At 39.2% G+C, this 20214-nt stretch overlaps 1 protein-coding gene and 1 pseudogene across 1 annotated transcript; one reads left to right on the top strand and one right to left on the bottom strand.

The window, feature by feature from the left end:
* Nucleotides 1-520: 520 nt before the first annotated feature.
* Nucleotides 521-9258, bottom strand: GJB7 (gap junction protein beta 7). The gene is made up of 2 exons (XM_008006536.3): nt 9036-9258; nt 521-2474 (listed from the first exon to the last, which is right to left on the bottom strand). Exon 2 carries the CDS (start codon nt 2445-2447, stop codon nt 1605-1607), a length of 843 nt encoding a protein of 280 aa, XP_008004727.3. The 5' UTR covers nt 2448-2474; nt 9036-9258; the 3' UTR covers nt 521-1604.
* A 6241-nt stretch (nt 9259-15499) lies between these two features.
* On the top strand, nt 15500-17504 carry LOC103240059 (60 kDa heat shock protein, mitochondrial pseudogene; annotated as a pseudogene).
* Nucleotides 17505-20214: the final 2710 nt, after the last annotated feature.

Here is a 20214-nt window from a genome sequence, read left to right as displayed (position 1 = left end):
GTGCCACGATCAGGGTCTCAAAAACCTTAAATTTCTTTTAACCACCTATTATTGTCACACATACACACACAAAATTCATAATTACCTGCATTCGTGCAGGGTAGATGTTTTCGTGTTCAATGATAAAGTACATGGTTGTAAGCTCAAGTCCAGCAGTGATCTGTCTTATAAATTGCAAAAAGGAGTAAACCACAAATTTCACCTTTCTCTCCATTGTCTAGAACACAGTCTTTAAGATAGAGATAATGACCACTGCTGCTGACATAGTCTGTAGACCACGTAATCACCCAAATAACCCTCATTGCGTATGACTTGTAATGAGATTATATTCTAAAGAGGGCAAGGCATGGAAGACATAATTGGTTTTTAGTTAAAATTACATTTTTATGCCCTGATTTTCTGTTAAATTCCCAAGGGAGAAGAAGAATTTCTGAGCTATCTTTACCAAGCAGTGTTGCAAATCCTGTTCTAAAGTTGTCAGAACATGTTTTATTTCACAGAGTAATCATACCCACTATAGTCTAGCAAAGATACCAATGACAGCCAAAGAGCATTGTGAAATACCTTTATTTTTATTCTGAAGAAGTGTATATATGTTAGAGTATTAAATCCAAAGAGAATGTATCTGTGAATTTCTAGAAAAATAAAAGTAAAGAAAGTTCTAGTCTTCAAAACAGGTGATAAACTTTTTAAACATTTTTGCACCACTGTAACAACGTAGTACACATTTTACTGTTTGTTCTAGAGGGAGATATACTACTAAATTATAGGCAAACTGGGACATACATACTATATAGTACATAGGGAATTCCTGATTACGAAAGGTTCAACAATATGAATATTTACAAAGTATTTCAATGTTCTTTTGGTTAAATAGAAATCTTAAGTAATTGTCAAGTGGGCACATTCTTTTTCTGTGGCCTCCATTTCCTATCAATGTGTTGCCTTCTGGGGGACCTGCCTTTCTGACTCTAGAGTGACCCTTTTGAACATCTGCTGGTTCAGGCTTAAGTGGGATACCTCCCAGTAATATTTGTACTTAATTTGAAGACCACTGAAATGATAGCTTTCCTCCCTCTCCTCTAGTCCTCTTACATCCAAGGATCCCAGGAAAAAGGCCTGGAGATCTTCCTGTTGAATGTTCCTCTGTGTGTCTCCATCTGGCTAATGTCCTATCCCACAGTTTTTCCCTACAGAGATTGAGTAGGACAGGGAGTGGGGCCTTGGCTGCCACTTTGGAAAGATTGCCAGTTCCTTCATTTCAGCTCGAAGGCCATCACATTTGTCTAAAGTGTCACTTTTTATGTTTTCCAGTTCATTGTGCACAAATTGTAATGAGATAGTTAGAAAAAACAGAAAACTGACACAGGGTTTCTTTTTTTGTTTTTTCTTGAAAAATCTAAGCTCTTAAAAGAATCCTGTTAGATTTCTTCAGACTAATTTGCAATTACCTATTCTAAAACAACTAATGTTATCCACATACTGGCGAACCCTACAACAAAACAATGAGACCTCTGTCTAGTGCTCATAACCGAAAGCATTTTGACAATGTAAAAAAAAATCCTCCCAAATGATACTAAGGCTGACATGCTTTGTCTTCCAACTCAGCTTAGGCCTTGCTGAGGAGGGATGCAGGTTTTCTTTGTGTAACCCTCTTGTGTGTCACCAAGTAGCTTTGCTTCAGGTGGTGGGAGTATGTTTATGGCCAAGTGTGAATGATGATTCTGGAGTAGGGTCCCTCTCCTACCACATTCAACATGTCTGAGGCTGTGGCACTCACACACTGAGGAATTGGGTTTTTTTGAATATTTTTGGAGACAGCACTTAATAAAGCACTTGAGAACCAGAAAACTCAGTTCAATGAAATTCAACACAATACACAAGCATGAGGTGATGACCAAGAAGAGGATGAAGATCGTCTTCTCAGTGGGTCTAGAGATGAAGCAGTCCACAGTGTTGGGACAAGGCTTCAAATCACACTTTATAAGGTAGGGAACACTAAAGCCATCATATAGCTTATAAAATAGAACAAGGAAGCCAATTTCAAAACCGGTTTTAACAATGAGGCTGATAAGATAAGTGTACCATAGACCACCATCCATTGTACCTAGGCTGACATAGAGTTTCTTTCTGTGCCTTTTCTCTCTACTCTCACGATAGGCTACATGTAAAACCACCAGAAGCGAAGGTGTGGAGACCATGATCAGTTGTAAGGCCCAAAGTCTGACTTGGGAAATGGGGAAGAAGTCATCAAAACACACATTTTCACAACCGGGCTGTCTACTGTTGCACTCAAACTCTTTCTGCTCATCTTTCCACACATGCTCTGCTGCCACCATGTAGACCAGCAAACGGAAGGCAAACATGACAGCCAGCCAAATCCGTCCAATCCCAGTGGAGTATTTATTTACTCCACTCAGGAGATCTCTGAGGAACATCCAACTCATGACTTAGGCTCAAAAGAAGGCAAGACTCTGCAAAATAAAACAATTTCATCAGGATTCATTTACTTCTATTCTACAGATCATTTCTACTATTTGAGGGATTATGTAAGATAAATTACAATTTCTGCATTACAACAACTCTGGTGGTTTAGGGCTCTCCAGGAATCCCGAAGGATATGCTTACATATAAGGAGATGATACAACTGGTCCATGGACATAATTAATCCCATGTCCACTTTAATTTGAGATTTGGTTGGTCATCTACCCCACTGCCCACTACCCCATTTGCAAACAATTCTGTGGTTGGCAAAATCTTTCTAGTTTATTGCTTCCCTCTAAAGATGGATGGGTCATGTTACTGATATGAAGATAATTAGATATGAATATCAAGGTGATCCTGGTATCTTGAGATGTCCTTCACATGCCAGATTGTTGACGCTGTAGTCTCTACTCACTTTCTCTAATTCGTTAATGCCCCTCCCAATCCTTGAGGTTTATTACCTGCTCCTACTTCCTCTTGTTTCGCATATCCCATATCAGCAGCTCAGCTTGCCACCAATTTGATAATGAAAAGTAAAGCTCTCCAATACAAACTTCCTCTCCCTCACCCTCCAGACTGACATATTCACACCCAATTTACCTTCTTTACCCAGTTTGGAGGGAGAGTCTCCCTCTTCTTGCCCCAAAATAATCATTCACACTCTATATCCCATTCTTGATCTGTCAGTTTTCCCTGTTTTGTATTCTGTGGTCTTCAATCTCCCTGGTCTCCTTCCTCTCAGCCTACAAATATGCTTAAGTGTCCATTTTTAGTGGGGGAGAGGGAGAATCTTCATAGCTTATCTTACTGACAGTCTTTCTTTCTTTATCCCTCATTTCTACTTCCTCAACTGTTACTTACTCCTCAACTCATTGAGTCTAGGTTTTCTGCTCATCATTGTACTTAACATTTATGCTAAAGTTAGCACCGTCACGCAACTGCCAAATCTTGTGGACACTTGAATTTTATGTAATTTTCCTGTGACATTTGACACTGTTGCCTGCACTTGTGTTCCTGAAACTTCTTCAGACTTGAGTTCTACACCACTCTACCCTCTCTTCTTGTTTCACTCCTCCTGATTCTTTCATCTTCGTTTTTGTTGTCCAGCTCTTAAGAATTCTGTCCTTTGCTCTTTTCTTACTCTTCATGCTCTCCCTAGAAAATTTCACTCATCCCCATGGATTCGACTTCTGCTTTCACCTTCCTGACTCTCCCTAAACCTCCATAGTTCCCCGCCTCGTGGTGATCATCTAAATGTCCCACAAGAATTCTGAACTTGATACATCTACAACTGAATTTGTTCTTTTCCTTGCCCTTCGATTTCATTCTTATTGAATGGCATCACCAACATCAAAGCACCCATCAGAAATCTCATATTCATCCTAGACTCCTCTCTCATAACCCTTTTTTAATTGTCCACAAAGTTCTTCAGATTCCTCCTAAATGCATCTCAAATCCATCTCCAGGTCACTGCTGAAATCTCATCACTCCTACAACTCTGCCACTAGGTTCTATTTCCAGTCTCATCATCTCCTCCCCTCACCTTCTAGTACATCCTCGATGCTATTTAATTCTCTTAAACTTCTTTGCATCTCTTGCTCTTTTTCCAATAAAAGCTAACAAGGATCTGAAGAGCCTTCTTTTTCATTTCAGTGACATTTGCTTTCTGGCACTGACTGTTTCCATCTTATCATTGAACTCCGTGGGATGGGCCTGATTCATTGTTTGTTGGGTCCATGATATGCTCAGAACTCTGTTCTGTGCTTTTGAATTGATCTCTCAAAACCACTCCGAAAGGTAGTTTTTTGTTTTGTTTTGTTTTTTGTCTTTGTTTGCCTTATGATGGTGGTGGTTTTGTTCTTGCAAATGAAAAGGCAGACTCAGAAATGAAGCCACTTTCTCGAGGTCACAAAGTAAGATGCAGAGCAGGGCTCAAGTCTAATTTCCATTATCTGACAGCAAGGTTTCTCAACATTCGCACCGTACACATTTTGGGTTGATTAATTATTTGTTTCAGCAGCTGTCCTGTGCATTGTAGGAAGTTTAGCAGCATCTCTGGCCCCTAGCAGCTAGAAACCAGCTCCCCTACCATTTGTGACAACCAAAAATGTCTCCATATATTTCCAAATGTTCCCTGGAGAGAGGAGACAAAATCTTCCCAGTCGAGAGCCACTTTTTAAACTTTCTACCATAACCAGTAGATATGGGCTAGAGCTCCAGGCCTGCCACTAATTTACTTTATAATTTCTCAGGTGAAAGCTTTGCCTTTTCAGCTCCTGTTTCCTATTACAATAATTAATACTACTTGTTTTCTGCATAGACTCAGCCAAAAGAGAATCATGGAAATGGTGATGTGAGGGGAAACAGGGAGTTAAGAAAACTGAGATGTTCCAACAGCATGCATGTTGGGAGCATAATACATGTTCTCTTACAGAGGAAGCAATATAGAGCAAGCCCACATTCCAGAGCCCTGAGAAGGCACATGAAGGCTAAGAGGTATTTTCAGGGAAAACAAAGCTACGTGTACACAATGCCCTATTCAGCAGGGAATAAATACTTCAATGTCCTTGTTTTCAGGACACAAACAAAATTGTATTAAATAAAAAGGATTCTTAAGCCTACTGGAAAGGTTAATGTCTTTATGAATTATTAAAACAAAGCCCCAAAGATTAAAAAGGAAAAAAATATTATGTTTCCCCATGACATGTATCACTGGGCATTTGTCCATATTACTCAAAAGGATATTTATATAATCTTACTGAATATTTGAAAGTACCTTGTTGGGCATTTTAGAGGTGGGAGGAAGGTAAGATACTGTGTTGCTAAAAGAAAGGCAACAAAAAAAAGTGACTGATCTTTGAATAGAATCAGAGGATGATGGCATCAAATGTCATAATTATGACTTATCTGATAAATGTCCATCCTATTTAAAAAAAATTTTTTTCAAATGGAGTCTCGCTCTGTTGCCCAGGCTACAGTGCAGTGGTGCAATCTCAGCTCACTGCAACCTCCGCCTCCTGGGTTCAAGCGATTCTCCTGCCTCAGCCTCCCGAGTAGCTGGGATTACAGGTGCCTGCCATCATGGCTGGCTAATTTTTATATTTCTAGTAGAGACGCAGTTTCACCATATTGGTCAGGCTGGTCTCGAACTACTGACCTTGTAATCTGCCCACCTCAGCCTCCCAAAGTGCTGGGATTACAGGCATGAGCCACCGTGCCTGGCCCCTATTTTCAGATATTTTGCTGATGGAAAGACAATGGCATTCTTATCCTTTACAATAAGAATATAAAAATTAAATCTGAAGAAAACCTAATAAGAAACACTATGAAATCAGAGACCTGTAACTCTTTCATACGTATAGATTTGGTTCTTGTAACAATTGGAGAAAGTTGTTTATAGAATAATGTTTACAAAGCAAGCCAATTAACAGACATCTGGAAAATTACCATGTAGAAAAATCATATAGTGAATCCTTTTAAATCTTTCTTGCCTCTACATATATGTCAATGTTCCCAAATCATGTATCTCCAGTGCAGACCTCTCATCTCTGACTTTCAGCTGCCTTCTTGTCATCTCCACTAGGATGTCATCTCATAAACTTAAAATATTCAGAAGTGAAATCTTGCCAGTACTTTCTTCACTTTCTGCCTCCCAGCCAAAGCAATGATCCTTCTCAGTGTTCTCTGCCTCAGTAAATTGCACCACCATCCACCCAAGTATCGAAGCCAGAAACTTGGAAGTCATTCTTCATCCTTCTCTCTGCCTCAAACCCCACATCTAATCTACATTCAAGGCCAAAGTTTTTACCTTTGAAATACATAGCAAAACTTTTCACTCTTTTCATCTGCACTTGCACCACTCTAATCCAAGCCACCTTCATCTCCTGCCTAGACACCATAGCAGCTTTCTAGCTGTCACTCGTTTTCTCATTCTTGCCCCTCCAACCCATTATCCATTCAGATTAATTTTTAAAATGGAGACTGTGTATTCTCATTTCTCTGCCATACCATGGTTTTCTGTTGTGTTGAGGGTAGGGGGAAAAAGGCCAAACTCTTATCTGGACAACAAAAGCCTGTGTAGTTGTGCCCATGCCTGCATCTCCAACCTTGTCTTGCATATCTCCAAAGGATACTGAATTCCAGACACGCTTTCCTTCTTTTGGTTTCTCCTTTACACAGTACATCCATTCTGTTCCTCCTTCCTACAATACTCTGGTCCCCTTAACCTGAGTCAGAGTGGCTTTCCCTGACCCCACTAATCTAAATTAGGTCTTCCTTGGTATTCTTGTTCATTATGTTGGCTTTTTTCCTTCATGCCACTTGTAAGTTGTAATCATGTACTTGTTTTGTGGTTAACGTCTTTACAGACCACATGTTATTTAAGAGAAGGAACTAGAGTTGCCAGATGAAGCAAATAAAAGTGTAGAATGCACAGGAAATGTTGAATTTCAGATACTACACATAATAATTGATTCTCATTATGCCAATTTACCAAGCAGCCTTCTGAGTAATAATTTTTTTCTTGCTGAAATGGTTTATGCTGTGCAAGGAAGTCCTCCTGAAATTAGACACAAGAGTTCCAGTTGCTGGAGATGCATTTTATAAATCAGGTCCCTGGGCTTGGCTTATGTGGATGAATCTCTTAGAATAGATTGAACTCTGAGTAAACAATATGCCTGACTTCCTGAACTTTTGGAACTGAGTGCCAGTTCTGATTGTGATGACACTGTTGAGACCCCTGTTGAGCAACCCACTTGTTCTTCTTTTATTGCAGTATGAGCTTTGCCACACCAGCAACTTCTCGCCCAACACTGGAGGCTTTACTTCCTGCGAGGTTCAGGCAATGTCAAGCTGGCCTCTGGGAGGAAGACAGGCAAGGCTACCTGCATAAATACTGTCCAAAAAGCCCTTGCACTGCTGGGAGCCAGAGAGCTCCTTCGTCATTCCCCAAAAGTGCTGGTTTGAAACTTGTGTTTGAGGAGCACTGGATTTCCAATTGCCTTGCAGACGCCAGCGACACTCCCTGAAAAATCCATCAGCCTTCATACCCAGCTCCTTTCACCTCTTAGTAACAATAATGCTCACCCTTGGGCACTTGACCATTTCTGCAGCATTTCACAGCATCTCATCCAATGCTTACCTCCATCTTCAGTAGTGAGCAGGATGTATGGTACAACCTTCAATTCAGTGATGGAAAAACTGAAAAACTCAGAGAGGTAGGAGACTCATCCAACACTCCCAATAAGTCAGTAGCAAATCCAGCAGTAGAAGAACCCTAGTTCTGCATGGCTAGTCTCTGCTCTCCCCTGAGTGCTGGATTCTCTGGTCCATTCATAACTCTGTTCTGCCTTGCATACAAATCATCTAACCCCTGAAGAAAACTATTTCCTTCCACAGGCATCTTTCCATCTCTGAGTCCTGTTGTGCCTGCTGACACTAGCAAACTCGAATTCCCTGTTTGAACGAGGCATTTCTATTTTTGAAGATGGCCTATTTGGAAAATCCCTAAAACATTGTTTCCCAATCTGTGGTCCCCTGAGGGTTTGTTGTTATATTCTCAAGTGTCTACAAGAAGTTTATATGTACGTTCATATTCCTAAGCTTTTAAAAAACAAACAGAAAAGCAAAAAAGCAGAATGACCAGCTCATATTTCAGGACTGCCAGAGGATGTCAGCATTTCTGCACTCATATTTATGAGCATTCTGCAAACTACACAGCACTCAGGCCCAATCCAGTCCACCACCTGTTTTGTAAATAACACTCTTTGAGACTCAGCCATGCCTAAATGTTTACTGTTGTTGATGGCTGCTTTCATGCTAGAACTGCAGTGTGGAGCAGTTGCGACAGAGACAGGATGGCCCTCAAAACCTAAAATATTTACTATCTGGCCCTTTGCATAAAACATTTACATAGTACTTAAAATCATACTGGAACCAAGTATCAGAACTTTAATTATTTCAGCCTATGAGAAACAACACATAATGGGAATGCTCAAGAGAAAGCCAAATAAATGAAGCACGATGGGTAGATGTACAGCAGGAATGAAGCCTGCTAGTAGGAAGAACAGTACCCACACAGGCCGACATATGTGCATACACACCACTTGCAAGGTTTTTAAATTTCCTGTATAAGCATTGTCATTTTTAGAGAATCGCCTATTAGAAACAGTGCTAAAGTTGCCCTCCATCCACACAGAAAATGTCCCTAGAGGGTCCTGGACTGCTCTTCTGTGCCCCCTCGTCCTGCTCATTCACATCAGCCCTCACACTTTTTGCTCAGGTCTGGCATTCTTTCTTGGCTACACTCTCTGAAAGCTTTAGAATCAACCACACGTTCTACATAGGCAACCTTACTTCGTGGCAGCTTATCCAGAAAGAGCACATGTGATGCGGCACAAAACTGAACGGCAGTATGATGAGATTTGCAATAATTTGGATAACTTCTGTCACTGAAACTTTTTAAAAAGAAGTAATGACTACCCAATTACAAGAAATGCAATTTTCCCTTTAAATAGACAAAATCTATCGTAAGAAAAATAAGCTTAACTTACCTCTTGACACAGATGTGGAGATTAATAAGAGATCCAGTCAGTTACTCATTTGATTTAAAAAAGCATGAGTTGATTATATTGTTTCCCTGAAAGCAAACTAGTGCTTTAAGCCCAGTGGTTTCCAAGGTAGTGTAAGCCAAACAGGTGTAACCTGATCATTTGTTTTGGCACATAACTTAGATAAGAATTCCTGGGTCTCTGCTGTTTTCAATATGTATTGAAAGAGAACTGAAACTGGAAAAAATCCAAAGTCACTCATATACACACAGTTCATTGAATATTCCTTTGTATAAAACCTTGCTATCATCTACACAAAGAAGCTGGAACAATGAGGGTATGTTTCATCTCTTTAAATGATTTTCCAACATTTTATCAAAAACTACCTACAAAAATTCAATGAACAAAATAACAATTTAAGTTAATTTATCTTTGATGAGCTTAATTTAACTTCACTTCATATGTCCTATTCTTGGAAATCCAGAAAGTAAAAGGGCATGGTTTTCATTTTCATATTTTTAATAAATGTATGCTATTATTAAAAAAATCTAATAGCACAGCAGTAGAGAGAAAATTAAAAAATCACTTTCCCAACCCCAGAAATCACTGATAACAGACATTTTCTATGTACACAAAAAAACAGATGAGAGAGAGAGTGATTTAAAGTACTTTATCCTTTTATGGAACCATTTCTAGGCATGCGATCATCTAAAATTAAAGATACGTAGAAATGAAAACAAAATGATTTCCTGCTGGAATGGGAATAGCTTAGAAAGAGAATTTTACAGTTGGAAATGTTTTAGATAGCATGAAATTCAACACCTTCATTCCTTCATTTTAGAGATGAGAAAACATAACCACAGAGAGTGACCTGCTTTAGGACTCAGAGCCAGCATGAAAAGTATAGAAAGAAACTAGATGAAACCCACGTCTCAGAGCTCTTTTCGTCACATTGTGGTATCCACATCCACAAACCATGTGAGTTTCAGCTCAGGTTCTCTCTGGTTGCTCTTCATATTCACACCCCTTGGAATTATTCCATATATCCATATACGCAATCCAAAATCCAAAAGAGAATGTAGTTTATTTTCTTTTATTCTATTTATTTGTTTGTTTATTTATTTATTTATTTATGTTTTGAGACAGAGTCTTGCTCTGTCGCCAAGCTGGAGTGCAGAGGTGCGATCTCTGCTCACTGAAACCTCCCCTTCCCAGGTTCAAATGATTCTCCTGCCTCAGCCTCCTGAGTAGCAGGGACTACAGGCACACACCACCACACCCAGCTAATTTTTGTATTTTTAGTAGAGACAGGGTTTCACCATGTTGACCAGGATGGTCTCTATCTCTTGACCTCATGATCTGCCTGCCTCAGCCTCCCAAAGTGCTGGGATTACAGGTGTGAGCCACCGTGCCCAGCCTGCAGTTTATTTTTTTAATCATCAATTTATATTATTAGTTATGTTACTAGGCAATTACTAGATAAATTTTCTCCATATCCAGTAAAGCAAATATTGCTTTGTTTTCTGAGTTTTTGTTTTGTTTTTGTTTGTTTTGTTTTGTTTTACAGAGATCCCAGGATCCCAGAATATTGATCCAGTTCCCAGTTCCCAAAGGGTTACCATCGTGATAAGATCCCAAAGTCTTGTCTCTGGAATTGTTCATCCCTTTCAGTTTCCACTCCTTTGTTCATTACTGGCACTCACCAAACTTTATCTGTGAACTTAAAGCATCACCTGTTTGTGCTAAGACACCTTCTGCTAGGAGCAGCGGGCTGAGGACATTTGTTGTTGCCACAACCTTGAAGGTTACTGTACTGAAGTCCCAGGTGCTGATGATTCCGAGGATCCCAGCCTTCTAAAAATGTCAGCACTAACCCAAACAAAGGTAGCATGCAAGAATCCAGTATGACAGAGGTGTAATTTTCCAGACAAAGATCCCTCCAGTATCTTGCAGTATCGCACACAGAAGCTGGAAGAAGGAGAAATTACCAGGGGCTGGGGGCGATCAGAAGAGGTTGTATGGAGAGCAGGATACAAGTTGGATCTTTATGGAAAGAGAGGCATTAACATGGGCATGTTATGGACACAGTGCCTCTGCTACACTTTTGACAAAGGGATTTAATTCTTCCACCTCCATCTTTGGTTTGGGTGAAACAAATATAATAATGACCACAGAAACAGTGGAGTAGTGTAATAGAAAATAACACCATATTGAAGTCAAAAGGCTAAGAGTAAAGTGAAATAAGAACAGCAGAACTGGAGAAATGCGATGAATATTATGAGCCTCGTTCTTCTCTGCCCCTTTTGGATTTCAATTTTAATAGCTGCCTCTTCAGTGTGAATAAGTGACTCTGCAAGATAATCAGAAAGTGCACAGCCCAAAGCAGACAAAGGTAGTGTAAGCCAGAGCCTTTGAATGACTGGTGTGTCCCCCTCAATGAACTACACAAGGGTGGGGGCTGCAGGAAGACACATCTGAGTGATCACTCTGTTGAGAAAGACCACAGAGTTGTGTTGAATGCAGCTGCCATATGAGAAGAACATGGTCAAGGTTCTAAGCATTAGCACCAGAGCTGGCTGCAGTGATGAAAGTACAAGCACTACTATGCATTGGGAACCATCACACATGTAGAACTGTGCTTTAAACTTGACCTTTATTTCTCAGCAGTATCCCTCCCAAGAGAAGCCGGGGGTTCTGGTCTTTTTTGCACTGGTTAGAGGCAGTTGGAGCACTGTGTTTTGTTTTGGCCTGAACAGGGCCTTTGACAAACTCAAGTAGGTCTAAAAGACAGTGACCAGAGGGATGAGGACATCTCTAACTATGTCACGGAAAGAAGGATTGTAGCAACTTGAGATGTTTATCCCGGAGAGGCAAGGTACAGGGGAGTTACTTATCAGAATTTGGTGTCATTTCTAATTCCAGGTTTGTTTGTTTGTTTCCCCCACAATGTATATCCATCTATCCATCCCATAGACTCTGAGTTCAAACAAACTGGGCTTGGAATCCTGGACTTATTTCTTACTTTGTAGCCTTGCTCAAGATGCTTGACTTCTCTGAACTTCCATTTCCTTGTCTCAAAATGGGAAAAGGATTCCTTGCTTCAGAGTGTTTTTATAATGGTTAAACAAAACAATAGCTGCTCAATAGATGGCAGCTATCATTATCTTTGAAAGCAACACTGACCTTGGGTTGTATAATTTCCTGGCCAAAAAAAAATGGCATAAGAAATGAGAGAAGTATGCATAGATTTGGGGGAAAAAAACACAACTACCTTTTGTACTGGGCAGCAAAACACTTGTGGGGAGGGCTGCCTCCAAATGTCAGAACAATTACTTCTTGGTACAATTTGGAAACATAAGATACCTACATGAAGAAGGAAGTGACTGGCAATTCTCAGTTGTACCAGTAGTAACAGATGATTTGTAGCATCTAGAGCAACTCCATGAATGCAATAAACATTACTTAGTAATGATTGACATTTGTGACATCAACTCTGTCAAATGACAAGTGTTTTTGAGGTTTCCTGTTCAGGGAAGAATGGGGTGAAGGGCTCTGTGCCTTCAGCTGCTGCCTTTTCTGGTGCCATAGGTGGTTCATCCATCTTCTGACTGATGTAGGAAAGAATGGAGGGAAAATACTCTGTGGGTACAGAATATCTGAGGGGCATAGAAATGGTCACATTTTAACACCATTTCTATATCTGAAGTGAGTTTTCAGCCTTTTTCCAATGAAAATGTGAGTCCTGATTTCTTGATTTTAATCACAGTTCATTACTGCCTGGCAACCTAGTGGTGCCAGGCATGGTGAAGGACCTTGCCCCACACCAGAGCTGACCATCAGCAGAGCCGCCACTCTGGCCCCAGCCAGATACCATGTCTCCTCCCCAGTAATTGAAAGGGCTCACATTTTCAATATTCGCACTTAAAGCATTAAATATGTTGTAAGCAATTTCCATGTCCAAGAAATGTTTCAAGATCTTATTTTTCCTAAGAAAGAAGAACTCACATATTCCTAACATCAATTTAGCTACCACTGCCTCAGACCTTTCAGGGTTTGACAGGGTTCTAAGTTGATGAATGCATGTGCCTCTAGCCCTAATTAGTTTTCTGGTTGTTGAGTCAACAAATGAAAAGCCATATTTCACTCATCAGCATTTTGTGGATCTTAAGAAAATAAGTGTGCAGTATCAGAAAACATTTAGAGCCAACTTATGTATTTGCTGTATATACAGTACAATAGTTATTATAGTCGTGTGATAGATAAATCTAGAATTTTATCTTGCTCCTTCTTTATTTGAATTTGCTTTAAAAAAAAAAACAACTGTGTGCACATGGATGTCAATGCAGGTGTTGGGAAACAAACAACAAACTGATCTCCACCAACTTTTGCCAAATAAACAATTCTTAATCACTTTCACACACACCCCCAAGAAGAATCCTATTTTAAGAGTTAAATTTTATATAAAGATGTAAACACAGCCAATAGAATCCTATTCTAGAAAATTTATATAAATCCTTATACTTTAAACATAACCTGTAGATTAATATATGAAACATAAATATGTACATAAGTAATGACCTCCCATCTACAGTGACTGGAATCGACTCATTGCAACTATACCTTCATTATGTCCTCAGGAATTGTTGCCCTAATTATCTGGCAATAATGTGAAGATATTGGGTAACAGCGTCTGACAGGTAATAGGTATTTGATGAATGTTAGTTCCATTTAAGGTTAAAGAGGCAAAGTATTAAATAATATTACAAGTGTTGTGGACGGAAGACTTGGAGGGAAAGAGAGAAAGGATTTGTGGAATAACTATTGCTCTTTTGTTCCTCCCCTTGGGAAGTCCTATTGATATAAGACTATTAGGGGAAGGGGGTTGATGTGGTGCTGAACCTCTCCAAGACCAGATGTATGAATTTATATAAAGGGAAAAGACCTAGCCCTCTTTTCTTGGTCCATGATTATTTCAGAGCCCACATTCTAAATTAGTTAACTCTTTGCAGGGGGTGGTCTTTAATAATATTTAAATACAAGGTAGATTTACCCTGAAGCTAATGAAGTTTAAGCTTCATGGCCCCTGTAAGGCCTTGGGAAGGGCCTGGGCAGTATGTTCTCATAGTAATATGTTTCTGTAAAATCTGCAAATACATTTTAACCATAATCAGTCAAAACAGCTGTCTGTTTCTACTGTAATTTTTCCTTCATTGCACTTCCCCTCCTGTCAGATAGAGTTGGAGTGGCCACAGGACCTAGCTAAGGGTTTGGGTAAGCTAATTTGGGCTGTTTTGATTTAGTGAGGTGTACTTGCGTGGTTCACATTCATTTATGTTTACAGTTAATTTATGGCTATGTGTTGTGGTATAGGGGTGGCTTCTAAGAATCATCCTACCTCCCATTGTGCTGACTCACCCAATGTTGTAACCAAAGGAGCAGAGATCAATGTTGTATTGCAGTTTGAATGTGTCCAGTGATACCCAGCATCAAAAGGATGTGAGCTTGGAAGAGAAATATATCAAGGCAGATATTAGTCTCTGGAAAAATCTTACAAATATGGAGAAACTTAATGGAAGTTTTCCCCAAATTGATCATTCCCAGTGTAAATATTATTAGTAAAAAGTAATCAGAAAAAAGAAATTAATACAAAATTAAAAATTGTTAACAATTAAAAGCACATTTTAAACAACTACAGTAGAGAAATGACTGAATTATCTTTGTTGATTCTCTAGAGAAAATTTAACAAAGTTACTGTCACATGAAAAGGCAATTGAATATGCAGACAATAAAAATTCCTTAAGGAATTTAGTCTAGTAAATGATAGAAACATTTCTAGGCTTCCACAAATGATTACAGTGTCATGAGGCAGGAGCTTCTAGTAGGATGAGCACTGAGTTAGTGTTGCTCCTCACTCCACCTGGACGGGCAGGGTCAGGGCAAATGAGGAGACTGGGTTTGAGGACTTAAGGATTTTATAGAAACAGTTCACTTGACCCTAGAATGCAGGGCCATCTTTCTGTTTGGTTTTCTTATGATGATCCTCCAGAGAAGGGCCTGCCTTGGACAAGGGGAGGAGATAAAGAGTGTTTGAACAACTCTGTCACCAGAATTAAAGAGGTTTTGATCAATCAAAAGTAAGTAAAAGTGTTCTGGTCCTTGAAAGCAGGTATTGGCTGGAGTCAGAGACAGAATCAAAGGGAATGGAGGGGTCTCCTCCTACTGGCTATGATAGATTTGTGGCCAATCAACCCTCTAGCTGAGAACAACTAGAACGGCTAATATAACACAAAAACAAAACAAAGTTAAATTGTCTGAAGGCATCAGAGAGCCACCAGTGTAACCAGGAATTGTGGAACCAAGATCACTGAGAGAAAGAAAATTCACTGAAGCCAACCCAACATTCCCCTTCTCTATTTCCCTTAGGTTTTCACTGATATAGAAGCAGCACAGGCCAAGAAGAGGAGAACCAAGAGGAAAGTGAATACTGTCAGGTTGAGAACTGAAGCTGAGCTATTGGCATCTCTTGGTGCTAGTGAGTTAAAATTAGTCTTCAGGATTTGCCAACGTAAAGAATTCCTGATATACACCGCAGAATTTCAGTAAGGCAAATAAGAAATGAAAGGGCTGAAATCCAACTCTTAATCACATGGAGTCCTTACCAGATGAAGATGATATGTTCCTACGCTGTGTCTCACACGCTAAAAACAAAACAAAACAAAAAAATACTTCTCAAGAGGAAAACAGCATTATCTAGAAAGAACTTCCATAGTGTAAAATGCATAATTTCAGCCATTTAATAAAAAACATGGCAATAGACTCATTCCTCACTCACCACTGACGACCTGCCTCACCACACCCACGCCCCACTGCCATCCCACAGAAATGCTTCGATTACCCACAGTCTTTTGCCAGATGAGACCAGTGTCTAGGGTACTAGCCCCTTATCTCACTTGTGATTTTGCCAAAGATGTAAAATTTGGTGCAGATTCCCAAGCCTTTTTGCTTCAAGGTATAGACTTTTTAGCAGATGCTGTAGCTGTTACAGTAGGGCCAAAAACAATGATTGATCAACTGGGGAAGTTCTAAAGTAACAAAAGATGGTGTGACTGTTGCCAAGTCAATTGATGTAAAGGATAAACATAAAAATATTAGAGTTAAACTTGTTCAAGATGTTACTAATAGCACAAATGACGAAGCTGGGGAGGCCACCACCAGAGCTATTGTACTGGCATGCTCTTTTGCCAAGGAAGGCTTTGAAAAGATTAGCAAAAGTGCTAATCCTGTGGAAATCAGAAGTGTGGTGTTAGCTGTTGATGCTGTAATTGCTGAACTTAAGAAGCTGTCTGAACCGTGACAACCCCTGAAGAAATTGCTCAGGTTGCTATGATTTCTGCAAATGGAGACAAAGAAATTGGCAACATCATTTCTGATGCAAATAAAAGGTTGGAAGAAAGGGTGTCATCACAGTAAAGCATGCAAAAACATTGAATGATGAATTAGAAATTATTAAAGGCATAAAGTTTGATTGAGGCTATATTTCTCCATACTTCATTAATACATCAAAAGATTAGAAATGTGAATTCCAGGATACCTATGTTATATTGAATGAAATGAAAATTTCTAGTGTCCAGACCACTGTACGTGCTCTTGAAATTGCCAATCCTCACTGTAAGTCCTTGGTCATAATTGCTAAAGATATTGATAGAGAAGCTCTAAGTACACTCATTTTTAATAGGCTAAAAGTTGGTCTTCAGATCATAGCAGTCAAAGCTCCAGATTTTGGTGACAACAGAAAGAACCAACGTGAAGATATAGCTATTGCTACCGGTGGTCTAGTGGTTAGTGAAGAGGGGTTAGCCCTCAATCTTAAAGCATTTAGCCTCGTAACTTAGAAAAAAATGGAGAGGTCATTTTGACCAAATACGATGCTATGCTTTTAAAAGGAAAAGGTTTTTTCTTTTAAGGCTCAAATTAAAAAATGTATTCAAGTAATCATTGAGCAGTTAGATGTTACAACTAGTGAATATGAAAAGGAAAAACTGAATGTATGTCTGGCAAAACTTTCAGATGGAGTAGCAATGCTGAAGGCTGGTGGGACAGGTGATGTCAAAGTAAATGAATGAAAGAGTTACGGATGCCCTTAATGCTGTAAGAGCTGCTGTTGAAGAAGGCATTGTTCTGGGAGGGGGTTGTGCCCTGCTCCAGGGCATTCGAGCCTTGGATTCATTAACTCCAGCTAATGAAGATTTAAAAATTGGTATAGAAGTTATTAAAAGAACACTCAAAAATCCTGCAGTTACTGTTGCTAAGCATGCAGGTGTTGAAGGATTTTTGATAGTTGAGAAAATTATGCAGTTGGTGATGATGCTATGTTATGAATATGGTGGAAAAAGGAAAAATTGACCCAACAAAGGTTGTGAGAACTGCTTTACTGGGTGTTAATGGGGTGGACTCTCTGTTAACTACATCATAAGTTGTAGTTATAGAAATTCCTAAAGAAGGGAAGAACCCTGGAATGGGCGCAGTGGGTGGAACGGGAGGTGAGATGTTCTTATTCCTAGAATAGTGCTTGATTAATGAACTGCAACAGGAAGCTCAAGGCAGTGTTCCTCACCAATAACTTCAGAGAAGTCAGTTGGAGAAAATGACTGAAGGCTGATGTTTAAGAAAATCACTATAACCATCAGTTACTGGTTTCAGTTGACAATATATAATGGGTTACTGCTGCCATTGTCCATGCCTACAGATAATTTATTTTGTATTTTTGAATAAAAGGACATTTGTGCATTCCTGATATTGGGTGCAACCACCATGTACCAATGTACTTCTTTCAACTTAAATCACAGAGGTATTTTTACTATTCTATAAGTCAGAATTTTAGTGCTTACTATCACCAGATGAAAAGTCAAGCAGCCTTTCTGTAGAGAGTAAGAATTGTATACAAAGTAGAAAAATATCCAATTATGTGACAACTTTGTGTAATAAAAATTTGTTTAAACTAAAAAAATAAAAGAAACAGACTGACAAGCATCCAGATACTGATGTTAGTTGATACAGACTTTAAAATATCTATTAATGTATTCAAGAAAACACATGACAAGACAGAAAATTTCATCAGAGGATGAAAATACATTTAAAAAATCAATTAGAGATTCTAATTAATGTCCCATAACTAAAATTAAGACTGCAAAAGATAGCTTTAACAGCAGATTAACTGAAAAAAGATTCATTAATCTGGAAAACAAATCAGTAGAAAATGTCTACTGAAGCACTGAGAGAAAATAAGATGAAGATGTATTTAACAAAAAAGAAAGAGACATTTGGGTCATAATGAAAAGTTTAAAATATAAATACTTAGAGTCCCAAAATGAGAGAAAAGAGAAAATAGGGAGAAATAATATTTGATTATTGGCCAATAATTTTCTAAATCATGTGAAAGTTACCATGACATAAATTCAAGAATCTTTATGAATCCCAAGGAGGATTAATACAAAGGAAAACATACTGAGGTATATCATAATAAGACTACTAAAAACCAGAGACGGAGAAGACCTTAAAGGCAACCAGATAAAAAGATGCATGACTTTTAAAGAAACAAAATAAGACTAACTGCTGATTAAATTAATAAAAACAAAGGACTCCAGAAAACAATGTAATGACATATGTGACGTGCTGAAAGAAAAGAAGTGCAACCTAAAATTCTTTACCCAAATTAAAATAATCGTATAGGGAACACGTCTCCATCTCCTTTTCCTGACAAAAAAGACAAAGATATTATGAATCATCTGTAACGAATACTGGAAGTGTCCCTCTGACTGGGCTGAATTCCCTTTCTTGCATGTTTCTGATTGGCATGGACAATCAGGGAGAGATGTGGGAGGTTTGGAAGACAAGCCACAGCCTTGGCAGCTGACACATGTTGTGGCTGTCCTGCTAATTCACCTTGTTGGTGTGAAGCAGCAACTGGGCCTGCAATTGCTCTACATTCTCATGGATCCCCCTTCCTCTTCCCTGACTCCTGGGTCAGGTACGCGTTCAGCTTTGTAATGAAGGGCACAGGCTTCTGCAGGATACCCTTGTCACCAAGGTCAGAGGCGACAAGACAAAGGTTTCAGTTCTTTGTGGATTTCCAGCTTGTGCTTTTGAGTTCCAGCCTTCCAGAGTCTTCCCTGCCTGACTGCCTGCCTCGTGGACTTTCCACTCCAGTATCACACGTGGAGACAACAGCCTCACAGAGACTGTTCAACCAGCTCTCACAATTGCACAATCCAATTCTCTGAAAGCTCAGAAACAGACCCACACATATACAGTCCCTTCCATGGTGAGCAGGTATATGCAAACCTACCCCCAAAGGCCAAGGGAGCTGAAAGGCTGAAGGAAGAGGCTGAAAAAACCAGTTTCTCAGAGAGAAAATATTGATTTTTTTTCCCTTCTGTTTTGAGATGTATTGATCAGAGAAGAAAAAAGAAAATATTTAATAGGGACTTACAACCAGAAACCATGTTTCTGGTGGCTGTAAGACAATGAATCCCTGCATCCACCCTCTAGAATGTATCTTTTCTATGGAAGCTTTTATGCTAAGACGTACAGCTGGTCATACCTCAGACTTTCTTGCTGAAACTTGTGACTACTGGAGAGGTCAGAGAAGCAGCTTTATGAGGGGTTGTCTGTGCTATCAGCATTATTTAAAGACCTTGCTGCAGAACACCTTGGTATGCAAGAGTCAAACATCGGTCATCACGGTAATTTTGCATCAAGATGGATCACTCTTGTCATGCAACAGGCTCGTTTCCTATATAGTTCATAATTTTTTATGTGATGTTGCAGTATAATTGGGGAGAAAATGGTCTTTTCAATAAACAGTGCTGGGCCAATTGGAAATCCATACGGAAAAAAAATTCATCTTGATTGCTAACTCACACGATACACAAAATACAGCTCTAGAAGGACTGTAGATGTAATCAAGAAAGATAAAATAATAAAGTGTCTGGATTCTAGAAGATAACAAAGAAGAATATCTTCATTACCAGGGTTTAGGAAAAGATTTCTTAGATGTGATATGAAAAGCACTAATCATAAGGCCTAATAAATTGAATTTCAGTGTTTCAAGGAATTGATAACTTGAATTTCATTAGAATTAAGAACTTGTTAATCAGAAAACACCATCAGAGAGTAAAAAGGC

This window comes from Chlorocebus sabaeus, chromosome 13 (genome assembly GCF_047675955.1).
Source record: "Chlorocebus sabaeus isolate Y175 chromosome 13, mChlSab1.0.hap1, whole genome shotgun sequence".
Lineage (NCBI taxonomy): Eukaryota > Metazoa > Chordata > Mammalia > Primates > Cercopithecidae > Chlorocebus > Chlorocebus sabaeus.
The sequence above is the reverse complement of the archived record's forward strand: the minus strand, read 5'-3'. Positions and strand labels throughout refer to the sequence as shown.

Bases quoted from the DNA above. Each gene is read 5' to 3' on its own strand.
- GJB7 (XM_008006536.3), bottom strand. From the start codon at position 2,447: ATGAGTTGGATGTTCCTCAGAGATCTCCTGAGTGGAGTAAATAAATAC.